We start from the raw sequence: 17,935 nt of genomic DNA on the forward strand, positions 1-17,935 counted from the left end.
CGACCCAAAGGCAAAGAAAAGCTGGTGAGAATCTGTCCATCTACAAATTTCTGATTTTCTTTTTTTATCAGATTTCTATTTTTTCATTGGATCTTATTGGATCAAGCTGTAACTCGTCCGGAGAAAGGCCAGTGGTTGTGTTTCACTGGACTCTTTGAAGACTTTTCTGGTGCGTCATTAGAGTTGCTTTATTTATTTACTTTTTCCTTAGACATTAACTTCCCATTTTGTCCTAGTCTTTACTCAGCACCTGCTCGTTACTTAGCTTTATTCTGGCTCTTCTAAAGTCACACTTCAAAGTACTGGAACGTCTTAAGAAATTGTTTGGTTTCCTTCTGCACTGCCAGAACTTATTACTCCTGCTGTGGTGTGTTTCACTGTTACGCTCCATAAGTAAACAGAAGATATTACATGAGACGGAGAGAAACACAGGTTTATTCTGGAGATAACAGGACACACAGACAAGAGGCTAGAAAAGATACGTCAAAAGGGAAGTAAAGAGTTCCCCCTGAAGGACTGACAGGGAGACTGTTACACAGTTGTATGAATTCAAGGACAGCTTGTCTGGTTAAGTCATTTGAACCTCATGTGGACTGAAGCTGTCTAATAGAAAGTACATTTTCAAGTATTTTCAATTACCTTCAAGAGGTAAACCAATGGATGGCCAGGCTACTATCCAGAGCAATGAAGTTGCAGGAAGATGGGAGCTCCTGGTCCGATATGTGTCCCTGCAGCATGGAAGTAAGAGGAAAGTCAACTGTGGGAACAAAATCACAGGTGGACAGTGGGTCTGGATAGTGACCATCATTCTCCCACTATGCATGTTTGCTTGCGTTTGTGGGCAAATGGAGGGGATGATGCATTCGAGCTTTCGCAGGCTAAGTGGCCGTGAGAAGAAGGAGATGCAAAAGGAGATTTTGTCCATCCTGGGACTCCCAGGACGGCCTCGTCCACACCCGCCTCTGCGTCCACCCTCGTCTGCTCCACTCTTCATGCTGGACCTGTACCATGCTGTGTCTGCTGAAGAGGAGGAGAGCCTAGGTGTGGGCTTTATTCCTGAAACTGTCAGTCATGCTGCATTGCCCACCCTGAGCACACACACACCACCACTTGGCACTGTGGTCAGTGAGGCAGACACCGTCATGAGCTTCGTCAACCTGGGTGAGTGACAGATCAAATGCTGTTGTTTGCATCAAAAATTACTGACAAGACCTGGCCATAGATAAGTGCTAGTTACCAAGTCTGCATAAAGCTGTTGATTTATTAGCTTCAGTTCTGCTGCAATGCACATTTTTACTAAATCAACTGGAGCCCTTGCTGAGAGTGTACTATACTGTACTGTTATTACCAATATACTACTCTGTACCTAGAATAGAATGGAAAACTGGAGTTTTAGACTTTACGTTGGACTCAGATTTGTTTTTCATGATTTGTACCTGCAATATCTTACAGCAGTATCCACACTTTCCCCATTAAGGACTGAAAACGAACTTGACTAAAGGAACATCGGGTTTGAATGTAGGGCTTAGGTAACTTGGTTGAGGATTGAGGATTACTTGTGAACACCTTGTCCTTTTTGATTGGTCTCATATTTCATCATTCCATCATTAGTGTAAAAACACATCACTGTCCGTTAAAAGACCAATTAAATGCAATGCATGTGGTAGAGTAGACAGTGGTACAAGAGGTTTTATATGGCCTAGAGAACCACATTATCTTTCTGTTATCTCTTCCTGTCTCGTCGGCGAGACGATGCTTATCTGTCTTAAAATTGCAATTAGCCATGAGTTCTCAGCGACCTCCTCCCTTTATCTATGTCCCGTGTCTTCTTCATGAGAGGATATCCGTGTTCTCTCGTTCTAATCATCATTGCGCTCAGCATGTGTTCAGCAATAAGTGTGCTGCTTTTTTGGATTTATTTGTAAGGACTGAAAAGAATTCTGATAAGTGTGAACGCATAAAGCAGAATTAGTGATTGGGACCTTGTATGCAATTTGAGAAAAGGCCAGGAGGCATATGATGATGCTGAACGCGCACAGCTGTGCAGAATTACAGGCTACATTGCTAAGCAGAAAGAGAAGCAGGGAGAGGAAAATGAAAATAATGTTAGGCACTCCTCTAAAAATACACTACAGGGCTGTAATTAGTGGTTGTGTGTTGAGTAGCAGCCGGCCCCACAGAGCCTCTAATTACCCTATAGCGCAGCCATGGCCATGGGTGTTAGTCTGCTCCACAGACCTCTACAAGGACAAATGTTCATCTTTTTCTCTCTTTATGCTCTCATCATCCCATACACTCTTTCGAGAAGGATTCTTAATCTTCCCACACCTCTGCTGTTAGCATGTTAGCAGAATCACCTCTTTCTTTCTACAGTATATTTTGTATATAGTCTATACAGCTTACCTTTTCTTCTTCTCTAGATAGTAATCTCATTCTCCCTCTCTCCCTTAGAAGATGAATTCTCCCGCATCACTCTGATTCTCAGTCTTTTTTCTGCACCAGTATCTTCTATATTTGGCTGGAAGCCAGGACCTTGCTCTTAACAAGCACACAGTTACTCTTGCTCTCTTTCTGTTCTTCAGTGGAACACGAGAAAGATCTACTCCAGCCTCGGCCCTACTGGAAGGAGTTTCGTTTTGATCTGACACCGCTTCCTCAAGGAGAGACAGTCACTGCAGCAGAGTTCCGCATCTATAAAACGCTGACTGTGGGACAGAGAGCAAACCGTACACTCCATATCTCTGTCTATGAGATCCAGAGGGAAAAAAGATACAGGTCACAATCTAATCTTTTTTCCCCAGTGCATGTGATTTATTAAACACACACACACACACACACACACACACACACACACACACACACACACACACATTCTTAAGAATTTTATATATAGCCATGGAATATTCTACAATTTTAATAAATAAAAATTATTTATATTGTTTAGATGGTGAAATTTTTTTCTTACATATTATAATTGTGCATTGAGCACGATTGCCACCATTACAGCGCCAGGGTTTGCAGTTTGATCTTGAGCAAGAGTTGCTGTTTACCACATAGAATTTATAGTTTATACTTGTGTATCAAATGTAAAATTATACATCAGAGTTTCCATTTGTAGATCACAAAAAACAATATTAACTCAACAATTACCTGTAGCTAATAGTTGTTGCTTATACTCAAATATTCTTTTACTTATACATTTACAAATTATAACTCAGAGTTTGTAGTAGAAGTTCCCATCCACAAATTTGACCTAAGCATTTTTAGTGTGTCACACAAATTTTACCTCATTGTTTCTACTTGTAGATCACATACACAAATATTACCTTGGTGTTTCTACTTGTAGCTCACATTCACAAATTTTACCTCAGAGTTTCTAGTTTTGTATTACACTTAAATTACACCTTAGAGTTTCTAGTTTTGTATTACACATAAATTACACCTCAGAGTTTCTAGTTTTGTATTACACTTAAATTACACCTCAGAGTTTTTAGTTGTAGCTCACACAAACAAATATTACCTCAGAGTTCCTAGTTATAGCTCATATTCAGAAATTTTACCTCAGAGTTTTTGTGTTGCAGCTTTATACCTCAGAGTTTTTAGTTGAGGATCACACAAAAAGAAGATGTACCTCAGAATTTCTAGTTTTAATTCACAGTCACTTGTTTGTTATAGATGTGTACAGATGATACTAACTCTTATATACTAACTCTTATATATTCCTTTATATAATCTTTTGTTTTAGGTCTTTAAACAGAGCCTTTAGAAAGGTTCTCAAACTGTGACTGAAAGAAGTCCGGCATTTTCCGGAATGTTCTCAAGGACATATTATAAATCTGAATATACTACTCTAAAAAATATATCTTCAATATCCTTTATGGTTTTTACTTTCTAAATGATTGTACTATTAACCTTTATAATAGTAAACTTCCCTGTTCTCCACAGAATCTTGAAGGTTTCCACCAGGAAAAATTATATAAATTAATAAATAAATATATAAAAATCTCACTTAATGGTAATACATAGAAGCTTATACAAACAGAAATATTTTCCTTGTTGTCATTTTATTGCATAACTTTTATAATTATTAGTTAAATAATAGAAATGAAAATGTTATAGTACACTGAAAATGTTGAAACATTGACAAACAGGAAAAGCACTATTGCTCTGGGTTCTACATAGAACTTTAAACAGCTCCTTAAAGGAGACAAACCAAAAAATCCTTCAGATTCTAGATTCTTTTGTGGAAAGAAAAAAAAAAAAAAAAAAAGTTATTGTTTACTTTTAAGAAGCAGTAAATATCTGATGCACTTTATTAAACATGATTTTGCTGGTGTAATATTAGGGAGCCTGAGCTAGTCTTGTTGGACATGCAATCAGTTCCAGCCGGCCTGGAGGGCTGGCTAGCCTTCGATGTAACCTCTGCAAGCAACCACTGGCTTCTGCATCCACGAAGCAACATGGGCATTCGACTGTACGTGGAAACGGAGGATGGTGAGGGCTTATTAGTTACTGAAAAACAAAAATTAAATAATACACAATAACATAAGCTTCGTGTTAAATTCATGTTAAATGGTAGTTTAGGATGCCGATATCTGTTTATATCTTCACTGTGCTCTTTTCCTATCTCAGACCGCTCATTATCTGCTGGCTGGGTGGGTTTGGTTGGTCGCAGAGGGCCACGGTCCAAACAGCCTTTCATGGTGACTTTCTTCAGAGCCAGCCAGGCCCCCTGCCGTCCACCTCGCGCTCTCAGACACAACACACAGCGCAGGAGAAAAAACAAAAATGATCTCCCTCACCCGAACAGGCCAGGTTTATTTGGTAAGGACAACTGAATATGTTTTCGGTGTATTGTGTAGGCTTTAAACATATTAATTAACAGATGAAGTAAGACTCAACTTAATTCTGTTTGACTTGTAAAAAGTATTTTTACAATATATATATTTACATAGTATGGACACAATTTATTTTGATTAACTTTATGTATCTTATATTACAATATGTATTTGACATCCAGTCAAGTAATTATAATAAGTACAATATACTATATTCTATATCTATAAAGGGCCTGATGAATAAATTCCACCTCCATTTTTTCAAAACAATTTCACACCAAACAACGCTGTCTGCTCTGCTTTACTTCACCTATCCTCTTACATCATAGTTTGTATTATTTCCTCATACCATCTAGGGGAGTTTTTCGTTGCCACCGTCGCCCCAGGCTTGTTTATCTGGGATAAACACACATAATTCCTTTAATTCTTAAGTTCTTTAAAGCTGCTTTGAGACAATGTCCATTGTGAAAAGCACTATAGAAATAAATTAGAACCTACTTTGACCTTAAGTTAACAGAATCGTTAGTGCTCCTATTTCTCCGTTTGCATAAATTAGCCTAGTAATAAACCTAAATGGTCATGTGCAAACTATAAAAATAGCGTTTATTTCTTACATAATGCTTCCAGGGCTGTTTCTAGCCTTTTTGGGAATCTAGGTGAGATTCCTATTGCCCAACTCCCCCATGGCTCTGTTATTCCACCATACAAATTATTCGCAACCTTCCATAAAAAAAACTCATTTATTAATCATTGCAAAACTGCCTAAATTAAAGTATGTAAACATGGACTGTATATTAAACCTCAGCAAAAAACAACAACAACAAAAAAAACAGCTAAATAAATTAATTGAGCAATGACGAAGGCAGGAGCAGGGGGTGTTCACTTGCGCCCCACCAGCTGGTTACACCCTAGGCGACCACCTAGTTTGCCTATGCCAAGAAACCGTGCTGTTGTTTTCATCTCTTTATCTCAAAGTTAGATAACAACCTTTCTACATTGTACTACATAACAGTACATGAATTATGCATTTTTCATAAATATTTTACAGCTGCAAATGAAAGACATAACAGTACATTAAAATGTAGTGTTAGATCAGTCTATGCTTAATAGCAATTAATTTTCCAATAATCAGTGAAGCCAGTAATCAGTACAAGTATGATGAAGTACTATTTATATTAAGGAGATGATTAATGAGTTGTGGCTTAATTTTCACTCACATGTTGAATTCTACAGACTTGATAATTATTATTTTGGTGGTGTGCATTCTGTATTCAAAATCACATCATACATTATTATCTGATGTCAAAACTAACACTTATACACAGCAACATAATTCAGCAGCTGAACCTTGATGTCATAGGCGTTACAATTTGTTGACAAATTGTGTCTTTATCGATTTCTTTTCAGACCATACTCCTGTGAGTAATGGGAGACAGGCCTGTAAGAAGCACGAGTTATATGTCAGCTTCAGTGATTTAGGTTGGAAGGTAAATATTTTCACATCTTCTAAATTAATGCTATGCTATAAAAAAAAATATTTGCAAAAATTACTGTCATCATATCATTACAGCTGTGGTAGCGGCACATGGTATCGGTTTTGATGCAAGATAGGCAGGCTTGAGTATTTTGTAAACTTTTTGTGGACTTTTCACATGCAACAGTTTACACAGAATGGTGTGAAAAACAAAAAAACATTCAGGGAACAGCCATTTTGCAGCCTGAAATTCCCCACTGATTTGAGGGGTCAGATGTGAATAGACTTATTAGTATTTATATACCTAAATTAGCACTTTCCAAGTTTGTAGAATTCGAGTTATATTTATATTAAGTTTGTAATCTTGCGTACCAGTGTAGATTTATTTATTACTAGAGATTTAAAGCACTTTTGGTCGTCGCTCTGGATAAGGGCGTCTGCTAAATGCTGCAAATGTAAATGTAAATGTAAATATTTAATTAACATACAGGCTATTGTAACTCAAATGGCCACTTTTTACAAATGTATTGAGCAGAAAAGTATGTTATGAAGCATAACACATCGAACCTTGAGTTAAATTGGCTATAATAGAGAAAGACCACATTGTGTTCCACTCCTTTCAGTCAAGATCAGGAATCTGAAACTACAGTTTGCACAGAGTCAAATAAACAAGACACTTTGGAAACTAAATTGGCAAGAAGTTGTTTGAGTTTTTCAATCTTCAAATGTTTAGTTTCTAAAATACTCAAACCAGCCCATCTGCCACCAAAACCCATGTCAGGGTCGGAGTCACATTTTTTCTTGATATGTTTGATATGAACATTAACTGGAACTCTTAACCTGTATCTGCATATTTGTTGCACTGTGGATTTGTGAATGGTTGATTGGATAATTGTATGAAAAAAGCAGGTAAAGCAGGTTATCATATAAAAGTGGCTTCTTCTAAACTCATGGTTTTTGTTGTTGTTTTTTCCCATCAGGATTGGGTTTTGGCTCCTCCAGGTTATTCAGCGTATTATTGTGATGGGGAATGTGACTATCCACTTGGTTCCTGTATGAACGCTACTAATCACGCCTTGATCCAGCTTGTGGTTAGTGCATTTAACATCAAGCCTTATCCACTATATGACCACAAAGTCACCATCACCACAGTCATATTTACTTTCTGAGCTACATTTTCCTCTTACATATACATTCTATTTATAAATCAAGACTAAGATGCACATATAAAAACTGCACTAATAATAGGCAGTAATGTCAGAAATTGCATTCTTTTCTGTATTTTTTTTTTTTTTTGGTATTTTTGTATGATGTCATTTTCTACACGTTTGGGAGGTTAGTTGTATATGATTTTCCCTTTGAAACAATTACAGTTAAAAGCGCTGTAACAGGAGGATAAGCACTATAACAGGAAGAAACTGGATGAACTGCTTTTCCAGCCTAATAAGAGAATGCTATTGTAGTAAGGATTATGTGACTAACACAGGTGATCACATACAGTACCTCTCCCTGCAAGCATAGACACATAGGAAATTTGATGTGATGATGGACTTTGTCGAAAGATCTGCTCCAAAGTGGTGCAACAGTTTAAGCATTCACCCTATAATCAGAAGATCCTAAGTCTGATAATAATATGTCAGAGTATAATAACCCAGCTCCTTAGTAAGCAGAGGTGGCATTCCTCTTTTACCTGAGTCACACAATAGTCTAAGCTCATGTTTTTCCTAAACTCTTTCATCTATGCCACTACTTAATCAGCAGTTCCATGGGATATGACAGATTCATGTATTTAAAAGAAAATAAATGAGCATTCCAGATTAGTTGTAACTGATTAAATATGATACAGCATTAGGATTCTGCATTTGGTGCTTACATCTTTTTTTTTTTGATGCAGCTGTAAAAAAACCAAAAAACCCCAGCAACATAGCACACCCATAACAACACTCCTCCTAGCTAGTATCATTTCAATTTATATTTATGGCATTGGGCAGATGCCCTTATCCAAAGCAACAATTACTTTTTTTTTGTTTTATGTACAACTAAGCAGTAAAGGGGAAAGCACCTTACTCACGTTCCTTGGTTAGGTTTAAACTCACGACTTTCCAACCCAAAGTCCAAAACCAGTCTAATATCAGATAACTAACTAAAATAGATTGCTGTATTGATTAGATTTATTATCAGTAATTAAAGTAATAAAATAAATCTTATTTTATGTTAAATATCCAAACAGCCAAATTATTATTTCTATTTATATTGCAACATAGAAATGTTGACACTTTAAATCATCCTTAAAGCAGAACTTCCAGGGGGTGGGGGTGTACCTGGTCTAACTCATCTTGTAAACCTAATACCTAACGCCTAACCTGTACTGCACACAATACTGTACAACACAAAACAACATCCTTAGCAGAGAAAAATTCATTCATTCAAATGCAGATGTAATAATGTGTCTTAATATGCACAATCAAAAATAAATAAATCTGAATATGCTAATGGAAGCTCTGTATTTGTCAACTGTTCAAAAATGTACTTCATGTGTCAAATTTTTCGCAATTTGAATAATATAAATTTAAACAAACTGTAGGCCTTGCTGAGCTTCCCATTTTCTTTACAGCTCCACACTCAGACAGAAGCTACAGTCCCCCAGTGTTAAAGCACCATGTGTGCAGAATATCATATCACCACCTCCTGGTGGATTTAGATTTCTGCTCTTGAGCCTTCGGACTCATAAAGTCACCAATAGATGATCACAAAACTGAATTGGATGCAAAAAGTCTTCAGTGGCATTTTACTTCTTGAAATGGTTTAGTATCTAGTTATCTAATTATCCAGTGGTACTATTGTTTCTTGTTAAACCGTGCCCAGGAATAATAATAATAATACAAAAACCTGATTGCTTTCTTTTGTTTATCCTGACAGTAGAATAAATGGTCACAATAAATAGAAAATTAAACAGAACTACTATAAGTATCTAAATTACAGATAAAGTGACTCCCTTTCATTTGCAGGTTCACCTTATAAAACCTGACGAGGTACCTAAGGCCTGCTGTGCACCGACCAAACTCAGCCCCATCTCTGTGCTATTCTACGACGACAACAACAACGTAATACTTAAGAAACATCGAAACATGGTGGTTAAGACGTGCGGCTGCCTATAAACATGTGTCTCTGTCTTATTAAGTGGTGCCGGTCTACCACTGTCCCCTACTGCACTATATATATATATATATATATATATATATATATATATATATATATATATATATATATATATATACATATATTTCTCCTGGTGTAAAAAATAAGCTATTTTCATAACATCCAGTCATTGCAATTTGTAATAAATGAGAAAAAAATGTCAAGATTTCCACTGTAGTGTAACGTTATAATGATTATGGTTTAATCCTAACACCCAGTAACCGAGCAATCATTACCGATTATCAGAACACATTCAGCTGACTGGAATAAGTTTAATTGTGCAGAATGTCTTGCTAGCACTTCATGTGAGTGAGACGGCCAGCGTGTGTGTGTTTATAGTGTGTTTTGTAGGTGGAATGAAATACTTTTATATTATTAATATAATTTAACTAACATGGACAGCTAAAGACGTGTGTTCTTATTTTCTTATTGTTTTCTAGTATCTTCAATTTCTGTACACTAAACTAAAACACAAAACTCACAGCCTGAGGTTGTATTTTATTGCATTCTTTGACGGGACAGATAAACAAAATTTAACAATTTAAGATTCGTAATGTAATGTTCACAACATTTGCTGTCTCTTGACTTATCGATTGATTCTGTGACTGTCAATAGCCTACAATAGAAGTACAAAAGGAAAAAAAATAATAATTTGAATCTCTTTCTTTCTCAAAATCTTTGTCAGTCCGTGCAAAGCGTTCTGTGTTTTATACTGCGATTGGTTTTCAGATTGCATTGCATTAAATGGACAATAAAGTATATTTCTTAAATTCTGCTACTTGCGATTGATCGTGTCACTTTACTAGGATGTACCCCATTGCTGAGCACACATTGTAATTGTGTTTTTTTCCCATGCTGTTCCAGGAAATGGTTTAATAATGTAAGGCTGGTTTTCCAGATGCAGATTATGCTAGTGTTAGTGTCTCGACTAAATTGCACTGCCACTGGGGAGTAAATACATAAATTCTCAGTCTACAGGAACTTGGGTTCATTTGTGTTCAGAAAAGCATCCAATGTGTCAGTTATGCCACAGTAAGCATAATAACCGGACTTGGATAAATAGATGCCATGCATAATATACTATTTTTCTCTTTGTTTCCTCTTAATTATCCCATGCTCTCCACATAACAAAAGTTGTTTTCTTGTTATCACGATTTAAATTTCGCGCGATCCTGACATCAACATTGTTTCCTCGTGATCACGACTTCATTTTTCGGTGTATTCGGCAAATAATCATGTTTTAGAGGCAGCAGCATCACAGCATCATGGATGATCGCATTTACTTTGATCAGGGACAGTGATGGACAGAAACGAATTAAATGTAATTTTCTGTGATTGTACTGAAAATGTTCTGGACTGAGACTCAGTAAGGAGAATCTCCAGTGCAGCTTAAAAAGCTCCTTTAAAAGACATTATAAGGATATAGATGCTGTATGTATCTTATGGCTGTGATCAGACAAAGAGTTTTATGTTTTTTTGTTTCTGAGAGTTTGATAAATTGTGCATAATGACATATGAATTTAATTGTGCAATAAATGCATTTAGCGAAATTTCTACATGAAAGGAAACTCTCCGAAATCTATTACTGCTCTGAACTGCTCTGAAAATATGTTTTACTCATCCAGTGATGTAGCTGAAGCAGAGAGGAGCTTTTCAAACTGAAACTCATCAATGGGGACATTGGGTCATGGCGCGGTTCACTCAGGGCGTCATTCAAGCGAGAACCACTATTGCCAGTTGGTGGTATCTGAAGTTAATGCTGTTAATGCTCAAAGGGTCAGGACTGTTTGTGCAGCAAAAGGGGAACAACACAATATTAGGCAGGTGGTCATAATGTTATGTTTTTTCAGTGTACGCCAGAAAGATTCACAAGGCCCGAGATTTTCTCATAATACAATTGTCATAGGAAGATTTTGACGTTGATCAAGAGAAAACAATATTTGTTATTTAGAGAAAATTAAGAAAAAAGAATAGAGAAAAATTTTTTACGATTACTTACACACTAAAATTAAAAAGATCACACAGTTAGTGAAACCTTACACTCAAGGATCGAAACCTCAGCAAAGATATGCACAACAAAAAGCACCATTTCAGCCTTACACTTTTTGCAAAACATTACAGACATTGTTTTGCGAAACACTAATCACACTCCTCTACATTAAACACAGAAATCTAACACAAAGTCACATCTTTGACATTTCAAGGCACTGCTTTCTAAAATACCAACCCCTATAAGCCAGTTGATCGTCAGATGTGTAGACACATAGGTGCATAACTGTAAACTCAACAATCATGTGTAAGCACTATCAAAAGGTAACAGGTGATGGTGTGAGACAAAGAGGTAGATTTGATGGAGGATGTGGACAAAGAAGACGGGGACCAAATTTATCAGATGCACCATTGCCCACATCATCAGAAACATCATTGCTAGAGAGCTATTTTGAATGTCTTGGGCCAACGTGGAGGCAACATCACAATGTGTGCTGCAATCACACTGAATAAGGTCCTCCACTACCATGCCAAGTTAGGTCTTACAACACGGCCCACAAGGTATGGGGACACGGTATGTTGCACCAATCTGCTCTGGTCCAAAACTGGTTTCGCCTTCCTCAAGCCCATTAAAGAGTTTTTGGCACGGTGTTGGAAGGTTTACGATCTCCAGCTCTATGTCAAGATACCCCTCATTCCAGCCATGGAGAAGGTCTGTGTTCTAATTGATGCAGAGTTGGACTCACCTTCAAGAAGATTCTTCTCTCGCTGTTTTGCGAGTGAGAACATCACCAGTGATGTCGATGAAATGGGCTGGGCGAAGAGATAAGGCTTGGGTTTTTTATTATTTTTTATTTATTTTTTTATTATTATTATCATGCTTTTGTCTCCACAAATTATATTTTTTTATTTATTATTTTTATTTGTATTTTTTTTTTTTCCATGAACTGTATGATATTAAGAATGTTCTGATTTTGTGTGCAAAATGCAACTGAATGGTTTTACATTGTGGATAGAAATAAATATTTTTATCAAGATGCAGTACTGGTCTTGTGTTGACTGTTTGTTCAATATATTCATGTACATAACTCTAACAGTATCCCTGAAAAAAATCAAACTCCGACTATATCATTGAGAACTTTTAACTTTTACAAGTGTGAAAGATTCTGAACAGCAGTGTGTAAATGAATCAAACAGAATTGTATGAACCTTTAGTGTCCCATACAGTGTAAAAAATGGGTTTTGTTAAATTATAGTAAAGTTTTAAATGAAGTGTTTCATTTTGAAAAAGAACTGAGGTGTTTTGCTATTTGTGTGTGGATATGTGAATTGTGTGGAGTGTTTTGACAAAATGGGCCTTGTTTTTAAAATTGTGCTTAAACTGTATAATGCATAACCTCTTAGGACTAATTATCAGTATGGAACCTGTTATTTTTTATTCTTTAAGCACTGGGACTAGCGAAAATGACTTGACATGTTCAGGATATAATTTCTGTTTCTTTTGTTTGTCTGTTTGTTCTCTTATTTACAGAGCTCAGTCCACTTTTAGTAACTATTTAGAAGAGTTGTTCAGTTTACTGGATAACACTTTAATCTCACAAGGAGAGCTGAAACACAACTAAGGGCTCTACATTTAGGAAGAATGTACTATTTAATAGACATACGGTTTATTTTCTGCATACAAACTAAAACAGTGAGCTGTAGCTGTGAACTCACTTGAGGAAAGCTGTGGCATAACCTCTCATGTTTCCATGTTTGCAAGAACACTGCTCATGTTTGTTGTGAAACATCCATGGATCAGTTCCTGTGATCTCCAACAGCTATGAATAATCCCCTCACCAGCCTTTTTTCCAGAAAAACAAAGCTGGTCATGGTACAGAGAATCCAGAAATAATACCGATACCAGGGTTTCCATTAGTGTTAAATCAGTGTTTTTTTACTGAATAATCACCATCATCAGATGGTGCTTTCCACGTATAAAAGGTTATTATTGAAGACAGTTTTGGGACATTATTCCAAGGCCACCATGACAGGAAATAATGTCATGTTAAAGAACCTGAAATGTGAAGGACAAACATTTCTTTTATTTTTATTCCCCCCCCCCCTCAAACATTTGCACGAGCAGATCAAGCCTGGTGAAGAATTATGATATAAAGCACAAAGACCAGCATTTATCCATCTGACTCAGATGTTTAGGGAATGGGTGTGAAATTTGATCCGTTTCCATCTAGCAACTTGTTGTGAAGTCAAAACTGCTTCCAGCTCTAATTAATTTCACTCTGAGGTGATCACAAAGACACAGAGTGACTATATGCTTACACATTTATTGAAAACCTTAGCAAAAAATTGAGAATGAAGTACACGTTAAGCAATTTCAGAGGCTCTATTCAACACCCAGAGTACTTTACAAGAGCAATTGTTTCGATTCGTGGATTTTTCTTCCCTCCCACATGAATTCATAAAAGCCAATCACAATCTCGGCTAATATTTTACACGGTGACGCCAATTCCTAATATGGCTAATTTTTTACAGAGCATTATTGAATCGTATGCACCAAAGAACATGTACGCATCTGCATTCGTATGAATTTTAAAGTGAAAATGCACAACAGGAGAGAGAGACGGACATTAACCAGTGGTGGATAAACACTACAGGTTTTGACAGAAGGTTGATAATGAGGCTGTTAGAGCACACCAAATCTGATGGTATGCCCAAATAAAGAGAAATACATATAAAAATATAAAATCAAAGGGTGCTGGTGTGCTTTAGTCCATCATTAAGTCTCCTGTCACATCGAATCCAGAGTCTGTTTCTAGGAGTTGAATCAGTTGGCCAAGCTGAATCGAATCATTTCTCCCCAGGGTCTGGAAATGACACCATATATAATGAGAAGCAATAACAAAACACACAGAACATGAGATACACTTGCAGTTGAACTTCATGTATACACACACACACACACCCACACCACACACACCACACACACCCACACCCACACCCACACCCACACCCACAAAAATTGGTTGCTTTACCCCAGATGGCTCCCAGAGTCTTTTATGCCTGAACATCGGCCAGCTCAGGGGGCATAGGAGACTTAGGATGTTTACTCTCAAAATGCTGCTTGAAAGTCTTGGGGTCAGGCATCTGTGTCTATAAAGAGAGGGGGAAACAAACCAAAGAAAATTAAGAAAAAAAAAGCACATTTACACATCACATTTCAACAGCCCTGTGTTTAATGTGCGAGAGCTATCAGTATAACTGTATAAACTCACCCTGCAGACAGGACATGTGTGGACGAGTGCTGCTTTGGCAGCCGTTTTCTGATCGGCTCCCTGCGACTTTTTCTTCTCTGCTGCCTTTTTGGCGTTTTTCTGCTGCGACTGAATCTTCTGCTGCCCTCGAGCCATTGCCTTTGCCTGTAAACATCACATTTAGAAAAATTAGGACTAAACAGCACACAAAAACTAGCCAGGTGCAAGTGTGGTAAATAAACCACCATTCTTCATCATAAAACCCAATCCATCAACCAAACTTTATGAGATTTAGGATAATGAGTAACACTGCATAACAAGCATTTTTTGTATATATATATATATATATATATATATATATATATATATATATATATATATATATATATATATATATATATATATATATATATATATACATACTTATTTTTATATAGTTTTTATACTTTATCTGCCTTCCTTTTCTTTGTTTTATTTTTTTTCACCCCACTTTATTCCATCATAAAAAGCGTTTCACTGCATGTCGTACCCTGTATGTATGTGAAAATAAAATTTGATTTGATCACATAGATGCACAATTGCAACACAAAATCCTGGTGTGATGTTTAAAAAAAAAAAATAAATAAAGAGAAGACAAATAAAACAAAACCAATAAACCCATACAAAAAAATAAGTAAATTATGAATGCTATAGTGCTCTAAAGATTTAAAAACTATATATTTTTTCAAGATTTTATAAGTGTTGTTAGATTGGATTCAACTTTGTGATCCTTGAATATAAATACAAGACCAATAAAATACAGTTAGCATCTAACCAGGAGTACAAATATAAATCTATATAAATAAACATAATATAAAACAGACAATAAAGCTGTAGCTAAAAATCTTAAAGTGAACGAATGTTTTCTAACATGCTGGTAAAATGAGGGCTGTATAGAGTCTGATTTGAACACTTAACCAGTTTATTAACATTTAACCAGTCTTTGGTGGAGAACAACTGGGATACATTATTAATAAAGGAAGGAACAAAAGATGAATTTAAACCAACTGATCCAGTGTCAATTTTCACATCATATCAGCGTGAGACAGCGTCATAAACAACCGATACGCAACACACCATCAGCTCTGTCAGTGTCATCACACCGTCTCATCAAGCGGCCAGAATACACCTTCAACTTTATGGGGAAATTATTCCACACTCTCATTCTGGTCTCAAACTCCATTTATGAGATCTCACTTCTCTTATCTTTAATAATAATCACCATATTGATTAATATTCATGAATGTGAAATGTTTTAATTTAATCAAATAAAAGGGGGAATGTGTGTGTGTGTGTGTGTGTGTGTGTGTGTGTGTGTGTGTGTGTGTGTGTGTGTGTGTGTGTGTGTGTGTGTATGTATATTATATATATATATATATATATATATTATATATAAAAACACACACTATAAGAGAGCTTCTTAATTATTCAAACATGAACTAAATGTTTAATCCCAAACTCAAAATCGTAATGTTTGTTATATAATGCTGAAATAATACTAACTTGATGTGTTGGTGGAAAGTTTAGGTATAAAACAAAGACCCATAAATATCCAGAATATAAAATGTACATAGCTTTTAACTGAAAAATTGGATTTAATTGGTGAAGTCGGGGCTCTGCCCAGCTCCTGTTCACTAAACCATATGTGAGGAAAACCACATTAATCACGTTATAATTTCACATCTATATTCACTTTAACACCCTCCTAAAAGCTGAGACGCGCGTGTGTGTGTGTGTAATGAGACTGAACTAGCTGACGGTGAGGAGAAGGAGGAGGTTAGTGTGCTGAGCCACTCAGCCAGCTGGTGAGCCATCTTCCCTCCGCGCCCGACATTACCATCCCGCCTGCTGCACTTCTCCCAGCCCTCTGTAATCACGTGTCTCTCCATAAACACACCGCAAACCACATCACGAACACTTTAGTACAATCATGTCATAAATCCGAGCTGTGGGATCAAATATTAATTTCAGTTTAATATTGTTTTATAAACAATACCTCTGCGATTCAGAAGGCGAGCCTGCCGGAGGGACGACGAGGAGGAAAGCGGATGACACACATTCAAATTCCGGTCTAGGAAAATAACACAATAAAAGTCGCGGACTTTTCACCTTTTATCGACTGAACACGATTATCTATAGATGACGTTTGAAAGTTTCAACGTTAAAACAAATAATCAATCACATATTATTATTATTATTTTTATTATTAGTAGTAGTAGTAGTATTACTATTATTGTTATTATTATTATTATTATTATTATTATTATATTTGTTACTTAGTTTAGTTTTTTCTTTTGTTCACAAAAACACATATTTCTATGTCTTCAGTGTCCTATCTGAGTCAATCCATCACTTAATACCATCATTACGACGCCACGGCTATAGAAACCTTCAAAGTTTTAGAGAAACGCAGTATAACAGAGCGCTGCATCACAGACAGGAATCTCATACAGTGAGAATGAATGCATTACTAAAGCAAGAAACCCAATAAACACAATGAATTCAACACATCTTTCACTGTAGCCACAGCTTCACCACCACATTCATCATCTCTAAATTATAAATCTAGGGGATTTATAATTTAAAGCAAATTGTGTGTTTTTGTGCAAATTCTATAGGAAAGAAAACGCAAGGTAGGAATGGTTAATGACAAAACTTAAAAACTGTTTGAAACTGTTTTGGGCGACCTTTCCTCATGACGGCCAGCCATTTATTTTACTCTGACTGCCATTGTGGAATAATAAAACAGCTATTAAATCTATACAAATATATTTGAGAGTGTGCAGTTTGCTACAGATTCAGGTTGTGAGCTCTGATTAGTGCGCTCTTTAACCATCCAATTAAAGGTCATGGAGTGGCTAAATTAAAGTCTGACAGGTTAAAGCTTTAGGCAATGAAAACAAAAGGCTGCATTGCTCACAGTAATGGCCTTACATCAATACGTAATGTGACAGAAATGAAATCTGATTGGATTGAAACTCCAAAGTAACTTTTACTTGATGGCGCAGCACCAGCACACCTGAGAGAAACACTATGAAATGGAGAGAATAAACTTGAATATTTGGGAATAATAAAATACATGTTCTTGTACAAAATATATTAATATTAAAGTCATTCTTTTTCATTCTAAACTCAAATGTAAGTGA

The 17,935-nt window shown here is 36.3% G+C and overlaps 2 protein-coding genes across 3 annotated transcripts; one reads left to right on the forward strand and one right to left on the reverse strand.

The window, feature by feature from the left end:
• The first annotated feature begins 533 nt into the window (after positions 1–533).
• bmp8a (bone morphogenetic protein 8a) lies at positions 534–10,925 on the forward strand. Of its 2 annotated transcripts, none has more exons than XM_046834432.1 (7): positions 534–1,161; positions 2,583–2,775; positions 4,346–4,494; positions 4,633–4,824; positions 6,246–6,325; positions 7,293–7,403; positions 9,321–10,925. In XM_046834432.1, exons 1-7 carry the CDS (start codon positions 657–659, stop codon positions 9,468–9,470), a joined length of 1,380 nt encoding a protein of 459 aa, XP_046690388.1. In that variant the 5' UTR covers positions 534–656; the 3' UTR covers positions 9,471–10,925. The 2 variants fall into 2 exon arrangements, with proteins under 2 accessions (XP_046690388.1, XP_046690389.1); XM_046834433.1 differs by lacking the exon at positions 9,321–10,925 and adding an exon at positions 7,686–8,192.
• A 2,878-nt stretch (positions 10,926–13,803) lies between these two features.
• Positions 13,804–16,898, reverse strand: zgc:91910 (Zinc finger protein 706-like). The gene is made up of 4 exons (XM_046834301.1): positions 16,786–16,898; positions 14,772–14,915; positions 14,532–14,649; positions 13,804–14,363 (listed from the first exon to the last, which is right to left on the reverse strand). Exons 2-3 carry the CDS (start codon positions 14,904–14,906, stop codon positions 14,554–14,556), a joined length of 231 nt encoding a protein of 76 aa, XP_046690257.1. The 5' UTR covers positions 14,907–14,915; positions 16,786–16,898; the 3' UTR covers positions 13,804–14,363; positions 14,532–14,553.
• Positions 16,899–17,935: the final 1,037 nt, after the last annotated feature.

Source organism: Silurus meridionalis, chromosome 22 (assembly GCF_014805685.1).
Source record: "Silurus meridionalis isolate SWU-2019-XX chromosome 22, ASM1480568v1, whole genome shotgun sequence".
Taxonomy (NCBI): Eukaryota; Metazoa; Chordata; class Actinopteri; order Siluriformes; family Siluridae; genus Silurus; species Silurus meridionalis.